The 20,440-nt window shown below is 44.6% G+C and overlaps 1 protein-coding gene across 1 annotated transcript in view; it reads left to right on the top strand.

Moving 5' to 3' along the window:
* The window catches only part of DNAJC3 (DnaJ heat shock protein family (Hsp40) member C3), a 38,911-nt gene that overhangs the window by 7,483 nt on the left and 10,988 nt on the right, over positions 1-20,440 (top strand). The window contains exons 3-9 of the mRNA XM_081908220.1: positions 705-829; positions 2,437-2,511; positions 12,304-12,456; positions 15,334-15,515; positions 17,810-17,929; positions 19,450-19,555; positions 19,641-19,761. Of these exons, the coding sequence (XP_081764346.1) occupies positions 705-829; positions 2,437-2,511; positions 12,304-12,456; positions 15,334-15,515; positions 17,810-17,929; positions 19,450-19,555; positions 19,641-19,761 (882 nt within the window). The remainder of the gene's footprint in view (positions 1-704; positions 830-2,436; positions 2,512-12,303; positions 12,457-15,333; positions 15,516-17,809; positions 17,930-19,449; positions 19,556-19,640; positions 19,762-20,440) is intronic.

Here is a 20,440-nt window from a genome sequence, read left to right as displayed (position 1 = left end):
ATTTGTGGGGCATAGGAATTCGTCCGGCCCCCCACATGGTCTGAGGGACAGTGGACTGGCCCACGGCTGAAAAAAGGTTGCTGATCCCTGTCCTTAGCAAAGCCTATACAATGCATCATTCTTGGTGCGGAAGGAAAGTTTTGTACTTCCATTCAGTCCTATAGCATCCTCATTGGGATGGGAATAAGAAGTTAGGGTTGGCATGTTTCTGTCCCTGCTGATTGCTGTATCAGCAGAATTAATGGGGATTCTTAGAAGAACACGCCACCTCTGATCTCCGGTGAGATGGTTATTTGGCCTTCCGCAAATGAGAGACGCAGGAGCCTGCACCAAAATGTAAAACGGCCTTCCAAAGGCAAGCCTGCAGTTTGAGATAAAAAGCTTTAGCATGTAGGGGGCTTGACTTCATTCCACAGCTGGAATCCACTTGGATGCTCACCTCCTGAAGCCCTAAAAAAGAACCAGGAAGCTGAACGCTCCTATGTGCGTGTGATTTTCATTTTTCCCCCATTAGCGTTAATAGTGCAAATGTGTGCCGAACGGCTGTCCTATGGAAACGTTCCCTCCGCTAATTAAATGGTGGTATCAGTCTGTTTAAAAATTCTGGTAATGGCACTGTTATTTCTCCTTATTGCATGCTTAGTTGTATCCAAAGATTTGGCTGGCTTGAGGCTATGTTCTGATTGCTGCTTCTTCACTTGCAGAAGGGGACTCTGATAACTACCTTGCCTATTACAGAAGAGCCACAGTATATTTAGCCATGGGCAAATCTAAAGCTGCCATTCGTGACTTAAGCAAGGTGGTTGAATTAAAGCAGGATTTCACATCGGTAAGCAATACTTTCCAGAGACTCCTCCAGGGTGGATGAAAACGGCTTTTGTCTTTGTTTTTTATGTTGCCTTTTAAATGGGAATCTTTCTTCTCTCTCTAGTAAGTGGCATAATCCAACAGAAAACTTTTTATTATCCTATAACTTGGAGAGGTTAAACGTAGACTGAAATTCCAGCAACTGCAGGATACAAAACGTGCTTTAGGAGAGAGGGCCACCTTTTCAAAGTGTTATTTCAGCTACTGATGGAATTGTAAGGTGCCTAGTATTGTGCTGATGTTTTGATGCAAAGTAGGAGTGACCACTGAAGGGACGCGGGTGGCGCTGTGGGTTAAACCACAGAGCCTAGGGCTTGCTGATCAGAAGGTCGGCGGTTCGAATCCCCGCGATGGGGTGAGCTCCCGTCGCTTGTTCCCTGCTCCTGCCAACCTAGCAGTTCAAAAGCACCTCAAGGGAAGGTAAACGGCATTTCCGTGCGCTGCTCTGGTTCGCCAGAAGCGGCTTAGTCATGCTGGCCACATGACCCGGAAGCTGTACGCCGGCTCCCTCGGCCAGTAAAGCGAGATGAGCGCCGCAACCCCAGAGTTGGCCACGACTGGACCTAATGGTCAGGGGTCCCTTTACCTTTACCTTTAGGAGTGACCACTGAGTATTGAAATCAAACCTACATAGATTCTTACATGCCCTCAGTTGGTTTTTTGAGACGGATTCTTCAGTGGTCTCCCGGCCCCCTTTTCTAAATCACTAGATCACAAACTCCTTGCGGGCAGGGATGTCTATCATTTTGCGTATGTTGACCTGTAGAACATTGTGCATGTACGTGCTGCAGTTCCCAAAGGTTTAACAAATCAACCATCTTCCCATGGACCCCTGGGACTTGTAGCTCTCTGAGAGGAACTGGCGTCTCCTAACGGCTCTCGGCATCCTTAAGAAACTACCTTTCCCAGGATCCTTTGGGAGAAGCCATGACTGTTCAAAGTGGTACCATAGGGCTTGAAATGTGTAGGGCACATGCAGACCGCATCTCTTCAGAGGCAATTTTGGTTGAATTCAGTGGGGCTCTTTAAAGTGGGAAAATTATTGAACAGGAGTGGCAATAGACAGCCTCCCCAAAGGCTTTGTAAGGCTGGGGGTTCTCAATGGAAAATGCACCCCCCCCGTGCCACTTAATACAGATTCTCTCTTCCTTGGCGAACTGGACTTTTAGCCTATGCCCTTTGACTCTTGGTTCTAGCTAGGCAGCTTCCCAAATAATTACCTGGGGTGGTGGGAGGGGCAAAGGAACTTCATGGAACAGCAACAAAATACTCCATGCTTTGAAATAGAAAATAAATATGTGTTGAATGTATGTGTGCCTACACTTAAGAGCCTCATTCATTCATTCATTCATTCAATTTTTTCCCACCTTTCCAAGGAACTGAAGGTGGCAGAATTGGTTCTCTCTCCTCTTGCATAGGGTAGCTTGGGAGGAGAAATAGGGCCTACTCAAAGGTCACCCAGGGATTCCAATGACTGAGTGGGGATTGGAACACAGACTTCCCTTAGTTTTGCACTAGGTATGTCACACGGTGCCTTCCTATGTTACGGAACTGTTTCCTTTCTTTTAGGCGAGGCTGCAAAGAGGACACCTGCTACTGAAGCAGGGAAAGTTTGATGAGGCAGAAGAGGACTTTAAGAGAGTGGTAAGTAAGAAACCTTAATAAGGGGGTTATTGAAATATGGAACAGCGCCCCGTGCTGGAAAAGGGTGGTGCTTTGCACATATACAGTGCATGTCACACAGGGTAGCTCCTTTGTCACAATGGCAGGATAAATACGTTTTAATTTGTGCAGTGCTAGGAACAAGGGGAAAGTTGGAGACTTCTCTGAGCATAAAACTGACTAGATAGGGTACTGATATTTCAATACATTTCCACAATAGAAGCAGCCTGGAAAGGAAACTGCTAAACTGAAGCAATAAACTATCAGCACAGTGCGCTTACTCTGATGTAAACCCCACTGTGTATGATATTATTTGCTCTCTACTCTACGCATAAATTTGCAGCTTAACTTTCCAAGCCCTTTGTGAATTTGTCCAATCCATTTTTTTTAAGTCATCTTAGTAGCCATCGTGACATCTTGTGGCTGTAAATTGTATGACTTAAATATTGTGTGAAGAAGTTCTAGTGCAACTGGTCTCTCCAGATCTAACGCTAGTCAGTTTCAGTGGATGATCCTGAGTTCTATTGCCTCTCATAAATTTCTCTTTCTTCACAACGTACAATTTCTGTGTGTTTGTTTGCTACGTAGCCAAATGTATATGAAGCAGCTGAAAAGATTCAAGTTGTTATAACATTTCTGGGATGCTTACGACTGTAAATCAAAGATATTAACAGGAAAATGGGATTTTGAACTCTAATAGGGTTTGGAGATTGAGAACTCTATCCAGAGACAGTTAAAAATCCTTGGAGACAAGAGAGTCACGATTTAAGTGTGACTGACGTGAGGCCAAAGTATTAAAAATATGAAAAACAAACACACACACACTTTCCCAGCACAATAATTTCCACCATAGTTTTGTTTGCTGGTGAAACATAGGCAATGAGTGCTGTCTCTGATTTTAAACAGTTCTGGAATTTCCCCCATCATGTGCATGTAGCATTCTTAATGTGTTTTGTGCTCTTGAAAAGCCTTTTTTAAGGTTCCGTTGGCAACTGATCTTTGTTTGCAAGGGAAAACTATGGGTTGTATCCATTGGAATTGTCCTGTTTGTGCAAGGACTTCTGTGTGCACAGTGGAACTGCGGCTCCTTTCTCTGTGTACCCCACAATCTGTTCGGGGGGCGGGTTGTTTTCCCAAATCTTCTAGGAAAGGAAGCCCCATTGCACAGATGGAAGGGCATGTGCTAATGGGACAACTTTGTTGGAGACCATGCCATTAGTCAGACCCAGGGCTGGTACAGCATCTGCCTGATATACCTCCTGGTGCCACTGGCCCTGAATAGCCCTGGGTGCTGGCCCATTTTAAGGCATCTTGATTGGGAGTGACCACCAATAGACCCCACCTGTCCGTAGGCAAGAGTTTGCAGTGCACGCAAACCATTGGCAATATTTAAGTTGGAGTTATATAGCAGCTCCTTTGCAAGATGCTTATCTCTTTTACTTAACCTTTATCATCATAGGGTGGGGTGCGGCGCTCCTATGACAATCCAGTTTCAGAAACCTTTTTCCTCTCACATTGCAGATAACACTTTTGGTAGCTTCTGGTCTTTCTGTGCTTGTGTAAACGCCTATTAAATATAGCATCACACTTTCAGAAGATATTAGAAGCATGATTAGTCGCACCAACAGTGTAAAGAACAGCTTCTATCCGTGGGCTGTTAGGCTGCTGAATGAAAAAATAACAGCAGGGCAACTGACTTTCGAGTTTGGTGGGTGTGCGTCGGTAAATGAGAATTAAGACTAAGAGAGCTGAGTGGGGGGTGCTCATGTAATTTCACTGTATACAAGTTGTACAAGTGTCAATAAAGTATTTCAATTTCTAGCATTTGCCTTTTTGCAAATCAAACCTTTTTTTTTTTAGAAAGGGGAGGCTATAAACAGAATAAATTATAAGCTTTCCTTGAGAAAGTTAAAGTGGCGTGTTGCGTAAAGCTATGGTGTGGCGTCTTTCAAGCAGAATTAGTGTGTTGCTTGGAGGAATAAATTTAGCCCTCCAGATGTAAGGAATTAAAAGCGGGCAGGTGGCTTCATCAAGCAGTTGTGCTGCTAAAGCCATAAAGTTTGGCTCTGTGGAATACAGTTTTGTCTTTTATGTGGTGTGAGGTGGTTCTGCAGACTGCACTTGTAAAGGAGAGCTTTTCTAGATGGCTTCTGGAATGGATGAGCTCATAGTAATTCCCACCCCTTGTCAACTGGCTTCCAGAGGAAAATAGGAAGCAGAAATGTAGATTTCACAGGGATTATCTTTCATGCCGCACAATGGAAATCTTTTAAGTGTTTCTTATGCTGTGTGGAATATATGCAGCTACAAAGATTTTAGCACCGTGGTAATTTGGGTGAATGTGTGATCAGTCCCAAGTGGGGGGGACTGTGTGTGAATTGGGCCCTGGTGAGTTTGCCCCATCTCTGTCTTTTTAAAATGGTATTAATATGTATAATGAAGAGGAGATCTGGCAGAGGGTGCATAACAAACAAGAATTTTAATAACAAGGGGATTATTGGTGACATGCTCCTTGCAATACAAAATTGAAATTGGTAGCACAGGGACTGGAAGGTGATTCAGACAATTCCTAGTGCGGCAGATTGAGGGAGACACTAGACTATAGGCATCATCTCTCTCTGGAACCACAAGTGGAAAACTTATTGTTCATTTTGTATTGTTCCACTAGAGGCCAGCAAAGACTATTATTGAAGACCAGCTTCTTTTGTCAGCTTCTTGTCAGTTGTGTTTCTCTAATGCAGAATGTCCTGTTAAGTTTTGTATCCTGCCTATTTGATTAAAATGCTTCCTAGCCAATAGAAGAGGGCCTTCTGGTGGTTCCCTCATTGCGAGAAATGAGGTTAGAGGAACCAGACAGAGGGCCTTCTCGGTAGTGGCGCCCGCCCTGTGGAACGCCCTCCCATCAGATGTCAAGGAAATAAGCAGCTATCTTCTCTTTAAAAGACATCTTAAGGCAGCCCCGTTTAGGGAAGTTTTTAATATTTAATGCTGTATTGTTTTTAACACTCGATTGGGAGCCGCCCAGAGTGGCTGGGGAAACTCAGCCAGATGGGCAGGGTATAAATAATAAATTATTATTATTATTATTATTACAAGCCTTTCTGCTTTAAATAGGCCATAGTGTTTCTCTCAAGATGTGATTCCTAGTTATTATATATTTCCAGTTATTGTTTTACAGTTATCATTATTTTACAATTATTATTTATTTTAGTCATAGTTCTGATTTGTTTGTGGGACGGTTATGCAACAATGAACAGTGATCCTGATGCGGAGTGTTTACACATCTCGATGCATTGCCCTGTCACTTTACAAACCACAAAAAAATTCATGAAAAAATAGTGCAGGATAGCTCAGTTGGTTAGAGCGGGTGCTGATAGCACCAAGGTTGCAGGCTCAATCCCCCTATGGGACAGCTGCATATTTCTGCATTGCAAGGGGCTGGATTAAATGATCCTCAGGGTCCCATCCACCTCTATAATTCTGTGATTTGTTGCACTACGGTGAAAGAGCCCTTTACTTTGCTTTAGTTGCACAAACCTAGTTATGTGAAGTCAAAACCAGATGGTGCCACCAGATGGCGCCAGAGAGCAAAAGAATCTTTGCAATTTTTACATAGCATTTTTAAAATTTTGTTATGACGATTCAATTTCTGACTTATTTATAGCGGGTTTTCCTTGTATGTAGATCCACTCCAGATTAGTGCTGGGAAGGAGAGAGGCAAGAGGGGAACCAACCAGAACTGCTCCCCAGTTGCCCACTGGCTCCTCCTCTGCCTAACAGCTGCTTTGGTGCCAGCCATGGCATGTGATGATGGGGTTGAAGAGCTTTGCAGCTCCACTCCTGATGGGTTGCTCGTTTGATTGCATTTATATCCCAGCTTTTTCTTTGGTGTACATTTAATCCCCATAACAACCATGTGAGGTAGGTTAGACAGAGAGGCAGCGACTGGCCCAAGGGCACCCAGTTTCAGGAGTTCAGCCTACACTCGAGTAGGACCCTGGCAGAGACACATGCCCGACTGGCATGTTCTCTCCCTCCTGGTCGATCGTTCAGGAACTTCAAAAGCTTTCTTCAGCCCGAACATCACAGCGACTGATGCCAACCGACACCGGCACACTTAGGCATCCGCTGTCGGAATCTCTGCTCGACCGAGCTGATAAAGCTCATCCTCCTCCGTCCGAGTCTTCCAGAATCGCCTCCGACATGATTGATGACCTGAGCCTCTGATAACGCTCCAGGCACATCCCCCATTCAGCAGAGAATCAAAGCAGCATGCGGAAGTGATGATATTTATGGCTACATGCCTATGTTTTATTTTCTAAGCTACACAGACAGAAAAAAAATACATCCTCTCTCTGTGAGAGCAGAGAGCAACTGAAAAACAAAGGAACAGGAAACCAGTAACATCACATCCATCTCCTGTCTTCCGTAAGACTTCCAACAGCCTGGAAGGTCTCTGGAATGTAAACAGAGTCTTGTGACTCTAAGCAGCTGCATAGTGGCAAACAGAAACTAACATCCACAGAGTCTTCGTAGCTTGCGTAACAGACCTCAGCAATTCAGCATTTTGGCTAATCTACTTTATCTACATATAAGCACACACGGAGCCTCAACATGGCTCCCTCTCTCTCTAGCATCAGGTAGCAAAGAGAAAAAGAACAAAGGACAATAGTCCCACTTCACAGAACACAGTAACACAAACATCCTGTTTCCGTCACTTCCCACTCTGTGGAGTCAAAACATACACCGCCATGTGATAGACAACAATCCCATGACTGCAATCACGGAGCAGGAATTCTAACACCCAGTGAGGGAGGGTGGGGATTTGAACCCTGGTCTTCCAGGTCCTAGCCTGGCACTCCAACCACTTCACCACAACATTGGACTGCCAAAAACACAAGCAACCAATAATAATAATAATAATAATAATTTATTATTTGTACCCCACCCATCTGGCTGGGTTTCCCCAGCCACTCTGGGCGGCTTCCAACAAAGATGAAAGATACACTAAAATAAGCGGGGCTAATGGCTGTCAAGTTACCAAGTGTAGGCAGACCAAATGATAAACATGCGTGAGAGAACCTGGCGTTAGGGTACAATCCTGTGCACACTTACCTGGGACTAAGCCCCATTGAATACATTGTGACTTACCTCTAAGTAAATGTACATACAATGGCATTGTTTAAGGTGTGGGTGTCAGGGGTTTGGGTTTAGGCAGATATGAAGCCCTGATTCTCAAAGCAGTTTAAGAAAAGAGAGGGGAAAGAAACTACACACAAATCCTAAGTTTTAAATTTGTTGTTGTTTCTTTTGAATTATTTGCTTTGTGTGTGTGAGGTTTTTAAAAATCTGCTTTCAGTAATTGATGAAACGACTTCTAATGCGCTTGCTGGTGTTTTATGGATTTATTTTTTTAAAAAAAATGTTGCACTGTGGGTTATAAGATTGGTTAGCTATGAAAAACTGATAAATTACACGACACCAACCTTAGGAATATGCAGGCTAGAAATGCAAACTGATGAAGCTCAGTATGACAAATTGTTAAACCCAACACATGTCGCTGTGTTTTTGGCTTAACAAAGCAAATAGATTCATAAAGCAGAAATGAGATGCACGCGCAAATAATTTTTAAAAGCAGTTTGACCACTTCCATCTCATCTATTTTATACTGTTGTTAAACTGCTAATTAAGCTGTACTAAATGATTTTTTTTTATTACCTACATTAGCTTCCTATAGGGAGGTCACTGCAGTATATTTTTTATAGCCACAAGTTCTGCCGGCATCATTATTTTTATGGCTAGAAAGCTTAAGTTGACAAACTTTTGATGGATATTCCCTATCCTGGTGGTGATTTCATAGTATGACATTTTCTGTAAAAGGGTAAATTTCCTGAGAGAGACAGGAGGCCACTAAAAAGCCTACAGACCCATAAGCGATGTAAATATTAAACCATTTATATTGCACAGTGACCACGCAGACAAGTGGCAGATGATGCAAACTGGATGTCACTGATGTGCTGGGATGTAGGAGCAAAATCTTTTGTAGCACAATCTAATGTCTAATTGGAAGTAAATCCTTTTGGTGGGGCTTACTTCCAGGTAAATGTGCATAGGACTGTGACTTCAATGCGTATGGTCTGAAAAGCTGGTGTTCCACAGTTCTCTTGTCCCATATAATGGCTTGTTAATGCATCAGTATGTCCAGGGTTGTTTTTTTTTGGGGGGGGGGGATTCTTGTTACCCCACTTCCCCATGCTTTTCGACCCTAAGGTTACCAGATTTTTTTCAATGAATCCAGGGACACTTAATTAATTAATTACTACACATTTAGGATGTTGATGCTGCAGCGATGGCGGTGGCAGAGGGGTGGCCGCCGCCTTGACCTCAACCGCCACGTTTCCCCTTCCTCCGAGGCGTCTGTCTCCTTTCTCCATGAGCCTGGGCAGCCACTGAGTTGTTGGTTCTTCGGTGGTGGTGGTGTGGAAGCAGTGCGTGGTGGGTCAGGCATGGAAGGCGGAGAAGGAGGGCCGAGAGCGGTGGCAAGGCTCAGGCAGCGTGATGCCTCCCTTCTCATTGGAGCAGACCCAATCCCATTCCTACTTGCCTGCAAGCAGGAGGGGGTGGGGATCCCTCAGCTGGGAAGGGAGGCTTCCTGTTGCCAAACTGAGAGATCCCTGCCCCCTCCTGCTTACACGCAAGTAGGAGTTGGGAGGCTGCTCCGATAGGCAGCATGAAGCCTCCCTTCACAGCTTAGTAGCTGGGGTCAGGGAAGGTGGAGGCAGCGCGGAAGCTGCATCTGAGAGCCTCTGCACTAATTTCCTAGGGATATTAGATGAAATCCGGGGACATTCCGGGGATGGAATTTGTCCGGGGACTTATTCGCAAATCCGGGGACTCTCCCCGGGAAACAGGGACGTCTGGTAACCCTAAGCTAGGCATGTGATTTATCCTCTGAAGCAGCGCTTCTCAACTTGGGTCCCCAGCTGTTTTTGGACTATGACTCTCATCAACCCTGACCGCTGGTCCTGCTAGCTAGGAATGATGGGAATTATAGTCCAACCCAAGTTTGAGAAACACTGCTCTTCAAGAGATGGGAAACTTCTGTCTTTCCAGATGTTGTTGGATTCCAGTTCCATCAGCACCAGCCAGCGTTTCCCCCCTGGAACATCTACAGGTTAATACACACCTTAACTTGTTGAAAGACAACTCCCCGAACCCCTAACCATTTGGCATGTGGACTGGGGCAGATGGAAGTTAGAGCCCAATAGCATCTGAAGGGCACCAGGTTTCCTATGAAGATATTACAGCTGTTGTTGGAATGGAACTCAGGAACGTGACACATTTACCTCGTCTCCTCTTATTTCCCAGCCTCGATACCACTTTTGTGTGTACCTTTCTCTTTTTGTTCCCCCTGAACTCGCAGGTTTCACTAGCGTGGAAAGTAAGGAGGATATATGGCCTTGTTTGCTTTCTTGTTAGCGCTCAAGTGTTTCCGTAATCATGATAAATATATTTTCATAAATCAAAAGGCTAAAGACGCCTTTTAAGAGTGCACGTTCCGAACGCGGGGGAACTTAATCATCGTTTTATTATTTGTTCAAGTGTCAGATACACCAGGAACGGTTCGGAGACAAAAGTAAACAGACCCTGCCTTGTGTTCAGGGCTCTAAATGACTGAAGAACTGAAACTGCATATCAGAAAATAGCAATGACAGGAGCTGAAGGCTTAAAAAAACCCTTTTAATTGGTTTGTGATTGCTTGCTTCCGTTCATCAGCTAACTCTGGGTGACAGGGACAGCCCTGGGCTTTTTTGCACCTGAAGTACAATGGCACTTCTCCCACCCACCATCCCTCTCTTTCTCTCAATCTCTCTGTCTTTCCTTTCTGCCTTTTCCTTTCTTGTGTTAAATGATGCACAGAGAAGGAGGTTGGAGAAATGAAAATTGTTTCCCCTCTGGAATCTGCTGTCCAAAGGGAACGCGTCGTGATGTTTCATCGAAAGGTCAGACCTCCTCAGCGATAGGTGGTGGCTATAAAGAACATTTGGCTTGTTTAGAAATTATGTTTGTACAGTATTCATAACATGAGGCAATGCATATTGAAATGTCAATATGTTACACACATTTTCTTTTAAAATAAATAACATTTTATCCTCTAATATCCTGGAGTTATTCTCTCTCCCTCCCTCAACCCCAAATTCAGTAGTCTGACCTTCTGTATAAAACATGCCTTTTGCCTTGTTTTATGCACATAACTTATTTCTAACACTACAGTATTCTCACAACAGCTTATTTAGCCATTATAGTCTGTGGGGGGGATGTGTGCTTTGCTACCTTGGGTTATTTGGTTGGATTAGCTGCTGGGATTCAGGCTGACACATTGTCTCTATTACTAGCAAATTTCCATGTCTTTGGAGGTGAAAGGAGCCCTTTTATTCTGTATGTCCCCTGCACGCTTGTGTCCTTTTATTTCACATTCTTTCTATAATTGTGTGAGCCAGTGTGTATTTTCTAAACAAAGCTTTTGTTCAACTCTGCGCATCAGTTGTTTTGGCTGAACCAATTTGGTTCAGATGGTGAGTAAAATCTTGGGATCAAGGACATTAAATATTGGGGTGTTGTTATATGTTCAAAGCAACTCCTGGCCCCATATCCCAAAAAACAATAAAATCAAAATCCCACTGATGGCCTCAAGAGATTATAGACCTCCAAAAATAAAAGCTAGCGATGATAGAATTTGGAGTTCAATTACATCCGCAGGTTCTTCATCTTTTTGTTTAGGGGGTAATATCCAGACTTAGTCATGTTTACTAAAGACCCATTGAAAACAGTAAGTTTTAAGTTAGTCATGACTAACAAGCCCCAAGAATTTCCCCAAAGTAATTCAGTGGCATAAATTTGCTTTGTGCATGGTAGATGTAATGGTTCTATGGGTTGCTTGTGCGTAAGTTGCCGTCACTCCTGGCTAGGTTGCCTGGTTGAACCCTTTCTGTCTGGACAGCCACTCACCTGTGGCTGTCTCAATTGCTGGCAGAATCCGTCAGTGGGCGTTTCTTGAACTTCTTCCAGCAAAGAAGTTCTTTGACGCCAAGTCTCCTCCTACTCTCCCTGCGCGGAAGTCTTCTGCGCAGGGAGGGTGTGGACAGCGGAGGACCCGTGCTCTCCCCGCTGGTCTCCGGCAAGGGGTCCTGGAGCCTCCTCTCCGATTCCCCCATCTGCCCCCCTTCTCCACTGGTGTTACGCTGATTTCCTTCCCCAGCAGATGGGCTGCCTCTCTCCCTACTGGGACCCTCTCCGGCATCCCTCTGGAGCCTTCCCTCCACCTCAAGCTCTGATGGCAGTTCCCTGACAGTAGATGATGGGTTGTAGAATTCCTCCGTTCAGGGCAGTCTTTAACAGATGCAGTGCCGGGGTGCAAATATCCGCTCAGCGCCCCCAAATTACCACAGATGGGGGGGCGCGAAGCTGCACACTGCCAGCCATGGGGTGTGTGTGCGCAACTCTCCCCCATGCCGCTGCAGGGATCGCTCTCCTCCCGAGGAGGTTTGGGAGGCAAGCTGCACGCCCTACAGCCATATGGTTGACGGTGCTCAGCTGGCGGGCGTGCAGGGAAAGGGGAGGCCGCCGGCAAAGCCATGCAGCTCCCCCACTCTCTGGGGCGCCCCTGAGAGGCTGGCGCCCTGGCCCAACGGACCACTAAGCCCTATGGGAAAGACGGCTCTGCCTCCGTTTCAGGTGTAACTGTTCTTTGTCTTTCTTTGTTAATTTTTGCAGCTTCAGTCTAATCCTAGCGATAAGGAAGACACAGAAGCTCGCACCCAGCTGATGAAGTCTGACGAGATGCAGCGCCTACATTCGGAAGCGCAGTCAGCATATCTCACGGGGGATTATTACACCGTGATCAGTCACTTGGATGAAATTCTGAACGTAAGCCAAGGAATAATTGTGGGCTCTGCAGGTGGCAGATGAGCAGCTCCTCTTAACAAACTCTACCTTGATAGAACTCAAAAGTCCTCAGATCACTTCAGCTTGAGGTCATAGTGAGCATCTGGCTAAGTGCCTGAATGGCTGAAATTTCACCACTGATTACTGCCTCAACAAATTGGTTGGTTTATTATTTATTATTATTATTAGGTCTCAGGGCAGTTCACAGAAAAGATTAACTTAAAAACCACAATATATATACCGTAATTTTTGCTCTATAAGACTCACTTTTTCCCTCCTAAAAAGTAAGGGGAAATGTGTGTGCGTCTTATGGAGTGAATGCAGGCTGCACAGCTATCACAGAAGCCAGAACAGCAAGAGGGATTGCTGATTTCACTGCGCAGCAATCCCTCTTGCTGTTCTGGCTTCCTAGATTCAGAACATTTTTTTTTCTTGTTTTCCTCCTCCAAAAATTAGGTGCGTCTTGTGGTCTGGTGCATCTTATAGAGCGAAAAATACGGTAATCAAAATAAGAACAACAACCCAATAACATGCCCCCCCCAAAAGAGCCAAATTTTAAAAAGGCATAGGATGTCAATCAGTTCAACCAAAACTAATTATATATATATATATATATATATATATATATATATATATATATATGCTTTCGTAGATTTTCACGGGTACAGGAATGCAGGTTTTGGTGTCCTCGGGTGTCTTCCCGTGTAAAAGTTGGGGTGTCTAGGCGACGTTTCGACGAGGTCTCACTCGTCATCTTCAGGCTGGTGCTTTCGCCTTCTTGTTACTGGAACAGAGCAGGATCTCAGTGTTTGAGTTCCTATAAATACTGTTGAGGGGGTGTGGTGTATAGCCTCCAATGTTCTGGGCAGAGAGGAAGTTCCCAGGCTAGTGTGCCTTTTCTTCTTTTGTTCCTTAATTACTTGAGGGATATCTTGAGTGATTTCTTGAGTGATATCCTGAGTACCACTTAGGTGGGTCATTAGGTGTGGATTAGTTGCTAAAGTCTTTGTGTCTTGACCTCTTGAACTTTGTGAAGAGTTTTTCTGAGAAGATGGCTGTACTGCACTTAGTTGTGCAGTACATGAACAAGCGTGACGACACATCCCGCTTGCCAGACATCTGGAAATTAGCCCTCCCCACAAAAACTGACACCAGATCCAGAGGCACACAGAACGCTATCACCAATCAACCACACCAGACCCAAACCCAGACCCTCTCCACAGACAAATTACAGACACCATCCAGTAGCCAAACCATGGTGGCACCTCCGGATGCTGCACCCCCCTGCAATCCCTACACAGATCTGGCTGACACAGGCCACAAAACCACAGCTCGCCCCTATACACGAAGCCAAGCCAGAGCACAACTAAGTGCAGTACAGCCATCTTCTCAGAAAAACTCTTCACAAAGTTCAAGAGGTCAAGACACAAAGACTTTAGCAACTAATCCACACCTAATGACCCACCTAAGTGGTACTCAGGATATCACTCAAGAAATCACTCAAGATATCCCTCAAGTAATTAAGGAACAAAAGAAGAAAAGGCACACTAGCCTGGGAACTTCCTCTCTGCCCAGAACATTGGAGGCTATACACCACACCCCCTCAACAGTATTTATAGGAACTCAAACACTGAGATCCTGCTCTGTTCCAGTAACAAGAAGCCGAAAGCACCAGCCTGAAGATGACGAGTGAGACCTCGTCGAAACGTCGCCTAGACACCCCAACTTTTACACGGGAAGACACCCGAGGACACCAAAACCATATATATATATATATATATATATATATATATATATATATATATATAGCCAGCTGCTGGGAATCATTAATGGGGAAGGTGTTGTTCAGATCCTACTTGAAGGCTTCCCATAGGTATCTTGGTTGACCACTGAGAGAATAGGATGCTAGACTAGATGGACCATTGGCCTGATCCAGCAGTGTTTTCTTATCTTCTGAAAGTGGCCTCTCTCCTGAAATGTTCACATCCGCTTCTACAACAGGAAATAAACCTTGAGGTAACCTCAAGGTTAGATTATTGCAATGTGTTGTACGTAGGGCTGCTCTGGTTCGCCAGAAGCTGTTTAGTCATGCTGGCCACATGACCCGGAAGCTGTACGCTGGCTCCCTCAGCCAGTATAGCGAGATGAGCGCCACAACCCCAGAGTTATTCGCGACTGGACTTAATGGTCAGGGTACAATTTACCTAAAAACATTGTTTTTAATAGGTCTTGCTCTGTGTGCTGTCTACTGTTGTTGTTGTTCATTATTAATTAACTGAACCCTATAGGGGACGCGGGTGGCGCTGTGAGTTAAACCACAGAGCCTAGGACTTGCCGATGAGAAAGTCGGCGGTTTGAATCCCCGTGACGGGGTGAGCTCCCATTGCTCGGTCCCTGCTCCTGCCAACCTAGCAGTTCGAAAGCACACCAGTGCAAGTAGATAAATAGGTACCGCTCCGGTGGGAAGGTAAACGACATTTCCGTGTGCTGCTCTGGTTCGCCAGAAGCGGCTTAGTCATGCTGGCTAGAGCTGTACGCCGGCTCCCTCGGCCAATAAAGCAAGATGCGCGCCGCAACCCCAGAGTCGGCCACAACTGGACCTAATGGCCAGGGGTCCCTTTACCTTTACATATACCTGTAGATCTCAGGGCAGCTCACAACATAAAATCACAATATAAAAAACTCAAAATGCATAATAAAAACACAAACCCAACCCAATAATCTCATAATGTGTGTGGAAATGGATCTTTGCCTCACCATAGAGGCGGCATCAAAGTACATTTATTGTCCTTTTTGTAAAAAAAATGCAACAACAAACGTTTTGGTCCAAAGTCTCGCTTTCATTTTTGGTTTCTCAAGGTTTGTGTTTGGGCTGCAGAGATGCGGGAGCTTCGAGCTGAATGTTACATCAAGGAAGGAGAGCCCGGGAAGGCCCTGAGTGATTTAAAAGCTGCTGCCAAATTGAAGAGCGATAACACCGAAGCATTTTATAAGATCAGCACTATATACTATCAGCTGGGAGACCACGAAATGTCTTTGAGGTAAGGTTACTATTATTACCTGTAAGGGCAAAAATAAAAAAAGTCTCCTCAGAAGTAATTGTGTGTCGTTCCCTCCCCCCCCCCCCCCAAATCTGCACAGGTTGGAAATATGCTTTGAATATATGGCCCCAGTCCTGACTTACCTTCACAAGTTTACTATATTCAGTTATCAGAACTGCCAATCAGATTAAGAGGCTAATCGTAAGGCAACTAGCCAGTAAAGCTCTACGAGAAGACATGATCCCATTGGAGATTTATAAGATAAGACCTGATTTCTGGTCACCCATTTTTGCAAAACTATTTTCATACAGTAACAGCTCAGGTCACGTACAGGAAGGGTGGAAGCTGAGTATAATTGCCCCAATATATAAAAAGGGTGATAAGAAAAACCCTGCCAATTATAGTCCCATGAGTTTGTTAGATGTAGCCTCTAAACTATATGCCAGGCTCCTTCTTGGGAGACTGGAAGAATGGGCAGATACAAATAAGGTGATATCTGAAGTCCAGGCAGGTTTCCAAAGAGGGAAATCCACATTGGACCAGTGCTTTGTGATGAACTTTCTGCTATGTAAATACATCCATAATTTGAAGCAAAAATTATATGTTGCTTTTACCGATCTAAAGTCACCTTTTGATACGGTCCCAAGACTTGCATTGTGGCAAAAATTGGAAAAGACAAATATAGACCTCTGTCTATTATTTCTCATCAAAACACTATATACTGACACATCAATACAAGTAAAGGTGGATCTGGCTGGCCATATCACCACTAGAATTAAGGCCATTACTGGAGTCAAACAGGGATGCATTTTGGCACCTTTCCTGTTTAATTTTTATATTAATGACATGGTTAAGAACTGGAGGGCCTACAGTTTGCCCCTGTCACAATTCTCGACCAAAAACTCTCAGTCTTAATGTATGCTGATGACCTAGTACTTGTATCTAGAACCCAGGTGGACCTGAGACAGCTGCTTGCAAAATGAAGTTCATGTTGCACGAGGAATGCTTTATCTATAAACTACGATAAGACGTATTTGGGAAGCACCCTAAAAAGCATGTTTGGCACCTGGGTGAACACATCATAAACCAAATTAATACATTTAAATATCTGGCATTGATTTATTCAGAAACGGCATCTTGGAATACACAGCTATCCAATATTAAATTGCAAGCCTTTAAATAAGCAAAAGCTATTTTGAAATTCGCTGCTTGTAAAGGTGGAAATCTGGTTAACCCAGCTCTATCTGAAATATGCTTTGCCTTGGCAGAAACAAAATCTCTGCTTGCCAAAGGTATCGTAGGAGCTTGGGAGACATATGTTGGGGAGAAATAGCTCAGAGAAACATTTATTCCTCCCAAGCCTATGGCTTCCTCATTGAAAATCCCCCAGCAACACCCTCCCTCGGATCTTGTTTTGGGTTTTGGGATTGGGGTGGTAGAGAAAGAAGGGTTCAAAATGCTTTAGTGGGGCCTGGGGAAAAATGGGTGGGGTGTGGCAGGAAGAGTTTTCTCGCAGCTTTCCCCCTTTGGCCTTCACATCTCAAGGGAGAAGATTGGAGGAAGATGAGCGAAGCACCTTTGTCCGCCCCTCTGCCAATTTTCTTCCAAAAGTGCTTCCTCAATCCACCACATTTAACATGGAGGAAAGCACAGGGTTCAGAATCCCACCTGTTCCTTGTGATGCCCACCTGCAATTCCTAGTCCTCAGCTGGTGCCTGAGCCTCTGCTTTTAGGCAAGTTGCCTTCTAAAACCAAAATATCACACTCTCTTTGGAGATCTCTCAGAGGCATCACATCCCACGCCAGAAAGCTAAATTAAACACTTTACCCACAAGGGCTTTGGGGAACCTCAGAAACGGTCTCTCGTATCCCTGCCCACTTTTAGAACCTCAGAAAACTGTGTGATGGCAATCCAGTGCAAATAAAGCAGGGAGAGAAAATGATTAAAATGAGTTCTTCCCAGAATGTAAATTCTAGGGGTTGCCTGACTGACTAAATTAGTTAGCTCCAGAGTAGCTTTTAGCTTGAAAAGAACCCTCTAGTATCCCCAGTGGCAGGAAACAGATTGTGACCCACCCCTCTTTTTACATATATACCACAGGCCTTTGAGAAAACCCTTAATATCCCAATTTTTCAGGAGAGAAAATGAATCTGAGAGAGTGTAACCCGTGAAGGGACACACAAAATGAGTTTAGGAGTAAGATTTGCATCCAGGTCTTTAAAATCTAGCATGCTGTCCGCAGAATAAAACTGACTTGCCGCCTCCTTTCTCTCCCCCCCCCCCCTGTAAAAAGTGAAGTGCGTGAATGCCTGAAACTTGACCAAGACCATAAGGAGTGCTTTTCTCACTACAAGAAAGTGAAGAAACTCAATAAGCAGATTTTGTCGGCAGAAGAACTCATCCAAGAAGGCAGGTAAGGTACTAATTGTTAGGTGGTCTGTGAGGCCGGACGCCACTTCTTGGATCACATACAAGTAATGGACTTACTCTGGGAAACTTTTTCAGAGTAAAGACAGAAACTCAGGCCTGTGATTCTTATCATAGTTGGTCGGTACTAGGAGATTTTGCTTTTCTAGCTGGGTGGGAACCTTACTAGGCCAAACCCCAAATAAAATGCATCCATGCCATTCACTTTTGTTAGACAACAAATGCGAACGGCATGAGCTGTATTTATTGGGGATTTTTTTCTGTGCTGCCTTCTAATTTCTGGTTTCTTTTTTTCCCATTTTATTATATGTATATTAGATTTGCAACCATCTCCCATCCAGATTACTAACCTCACCTAGACTATCCCAGATTGGCACCTGAGGTGGAAAATCTCTCAAGCCCCTTTTCCCTTCCCTGGCAGAAAAAAATGCAGTGAGGATAGATTAAATAATTAAGCCCTACCCTTTAATGGCACCCCAAATTTGCTGCCTGAGGTGCCTGCCTTGCTCTGCTTCATGGTATGTTCAGTAAGACCACAGCGTCTGGTGTCCCCAAAACATTCACCAGGCCCATCTTCCATTGGTTTGTTGCTCCAGTTTCTACCTTTCCTACCATGTTATCTTTGTCTGAATTTGTTTCTGTTCTAGCTGTTGGCTCCCCCATCATACTGATCTGGTTGTGATTAGGCTCATTGCTGGGATACCCACCGCAGCCCTGAACAATGGCTAAAGCATTGCTCTCTGCATGTTTGAGGGTCATTATGGCAGCCTTTCAGGGGGCTCATAAGAGGGCCAGCACTAAACATTTCACAGATATCGATTGAAGAATGTGTGGTGGATTTTCTGTGGCCACATAAACACACACACACGGCCTCCTGTGCCAAGAAGTGGGTAAGCCGGCAACTCGCAGTGCTGCAGAAATGACAAAGGGGGAAAAAGAAAAAGCTTCATTATCACTCCAGTTGCTGATAAATACAAAAAAAGGGGGAATCGATTGGCTTTGTGAGTAATTAGAGAGGTTTACCACATGGCCTCTGTGGAAAGCTTTACGTAGTTATTCATCTCCCCAGTAAATTAAAGTGTCAGGGCTGTTAGTTTTAGCGCTAAATGCCATCTCTTATTTAAAACGGCATTTTAATGTCTCAGCGTTTAAATGTGGAGATCACAGCATATTTGCAATTAAAATGCTGCAGCTGCCCATAAATAAATCTTCGTCAGATTGTTAGCTCTTGGGGGAAACAAGATCAAACCAAAGCTTTGGAAGACAGGAAATGTGCTGCGCACAGAATGTGCTCCAAATGCCACGGTGCTCTGTAACCCACTCGTAGCAAAGGTAAATGAATGCCAAACCTCGGGGGAGGCAAGGCCTGGTTCGCTCACAGTGCTGTGCCAGTTTAGTGCTACGCAAATGAGCCTGGGCACTCCTTCCTGCCCTTTACTCCACCATGGCTGAAAGCCCCCAGCCCCCAGTTTAAACTAACCACCGTTTGCCGTCTGCTGTAAATAGGTACCAAGATGCCATTGATAAATATGAGACTGTGATGAAAACCGAGTCCGAAGTTCCCGTTTACACCACTCGAGCCAAAGAGAGAATCTGCCACTGCTTCTCAAAGGTAAATGTTTAGCTTCATCTTTTTTGTTGCTGTTGTCGGAAATGAATGCGACCGCTGACCCGGTTGGTCCCTCTTCCCTTTTCAGAACCAGCAGTCGGCCGACGCCATCAAGCTCTGCACAGAAGTTTTGCAGCTGGAACCAGATAACGTAAATGCTCTCAAAGACAGGGCCGAAGCGTATTTGCTGGAAGAGCAATATGAGGAAGGTAAAAATTCAAGGACAGCGGGTGGTTTTTATACAGAAATCGGCAGCATGGGGCAGTCTAGCTGTTCCCTTTGCCACCGTGCAAAATCAGTCCTGTTGGAAAACGGATTAAGAGTGACTGGTGTGCATTTATTCACATTCTTAATTTTGAACAGTCAAGTCGCTGTGGTAGTGTGCTCAGTGCATTATTTGCAGGCGTAACTATTCCTCTCCAAACTTTGCAGCAGAAGCCAACTCTGAACGGTGTGGATTCTCTGGGGTTTGCATTGCTACTGCTGTTCATGAAGTTATCTTTGTCTGATAAAGTATGCAAGGCAGCAAGACTTGATGTCAGGCCTGCCTCCCCCTTTCTGCCCCCAGAGTGGCTTTGCAACTAGTTTTTCCTGCTTAAAAAAAGCACACACAGTGTCAATATATATAAAAATTGTTTTTAAAAAAGAAAAAGGTAGCCCATTTGAGGCAGGGGATGAGAGGCAGGTAAGGCGGTCAACTCCACCATTTTTCTAGTTGCTGATTGGTATTTATGTCCAACGCAGCATTGAGGGGGAAGGGAGAAAATAAAACTCTAGGAAGCCTTGTTTTAAAGTATGTTTGGGTGCCCTTGCCCTATCTGTTTAGGAATACTTGAGAACATTGGCGAAGTGCTAAATCTACACATTGTAGACAGGAGCATTATGTCT

Source organism: Podarcis melisellensis (assembly GCF_964234715.1).
Source record: "Podarcis melisellensis genome assembly, chromosome: 4".
NCBI lineage: Eukaryota > Metazoa > Chordata > Lepidosauria > Squamata > Lacertidae > Podarcis > Podarcis melisellensis.
This window is presented reverse-complemented; position numbering and strand designations above follow the sequence as displayed.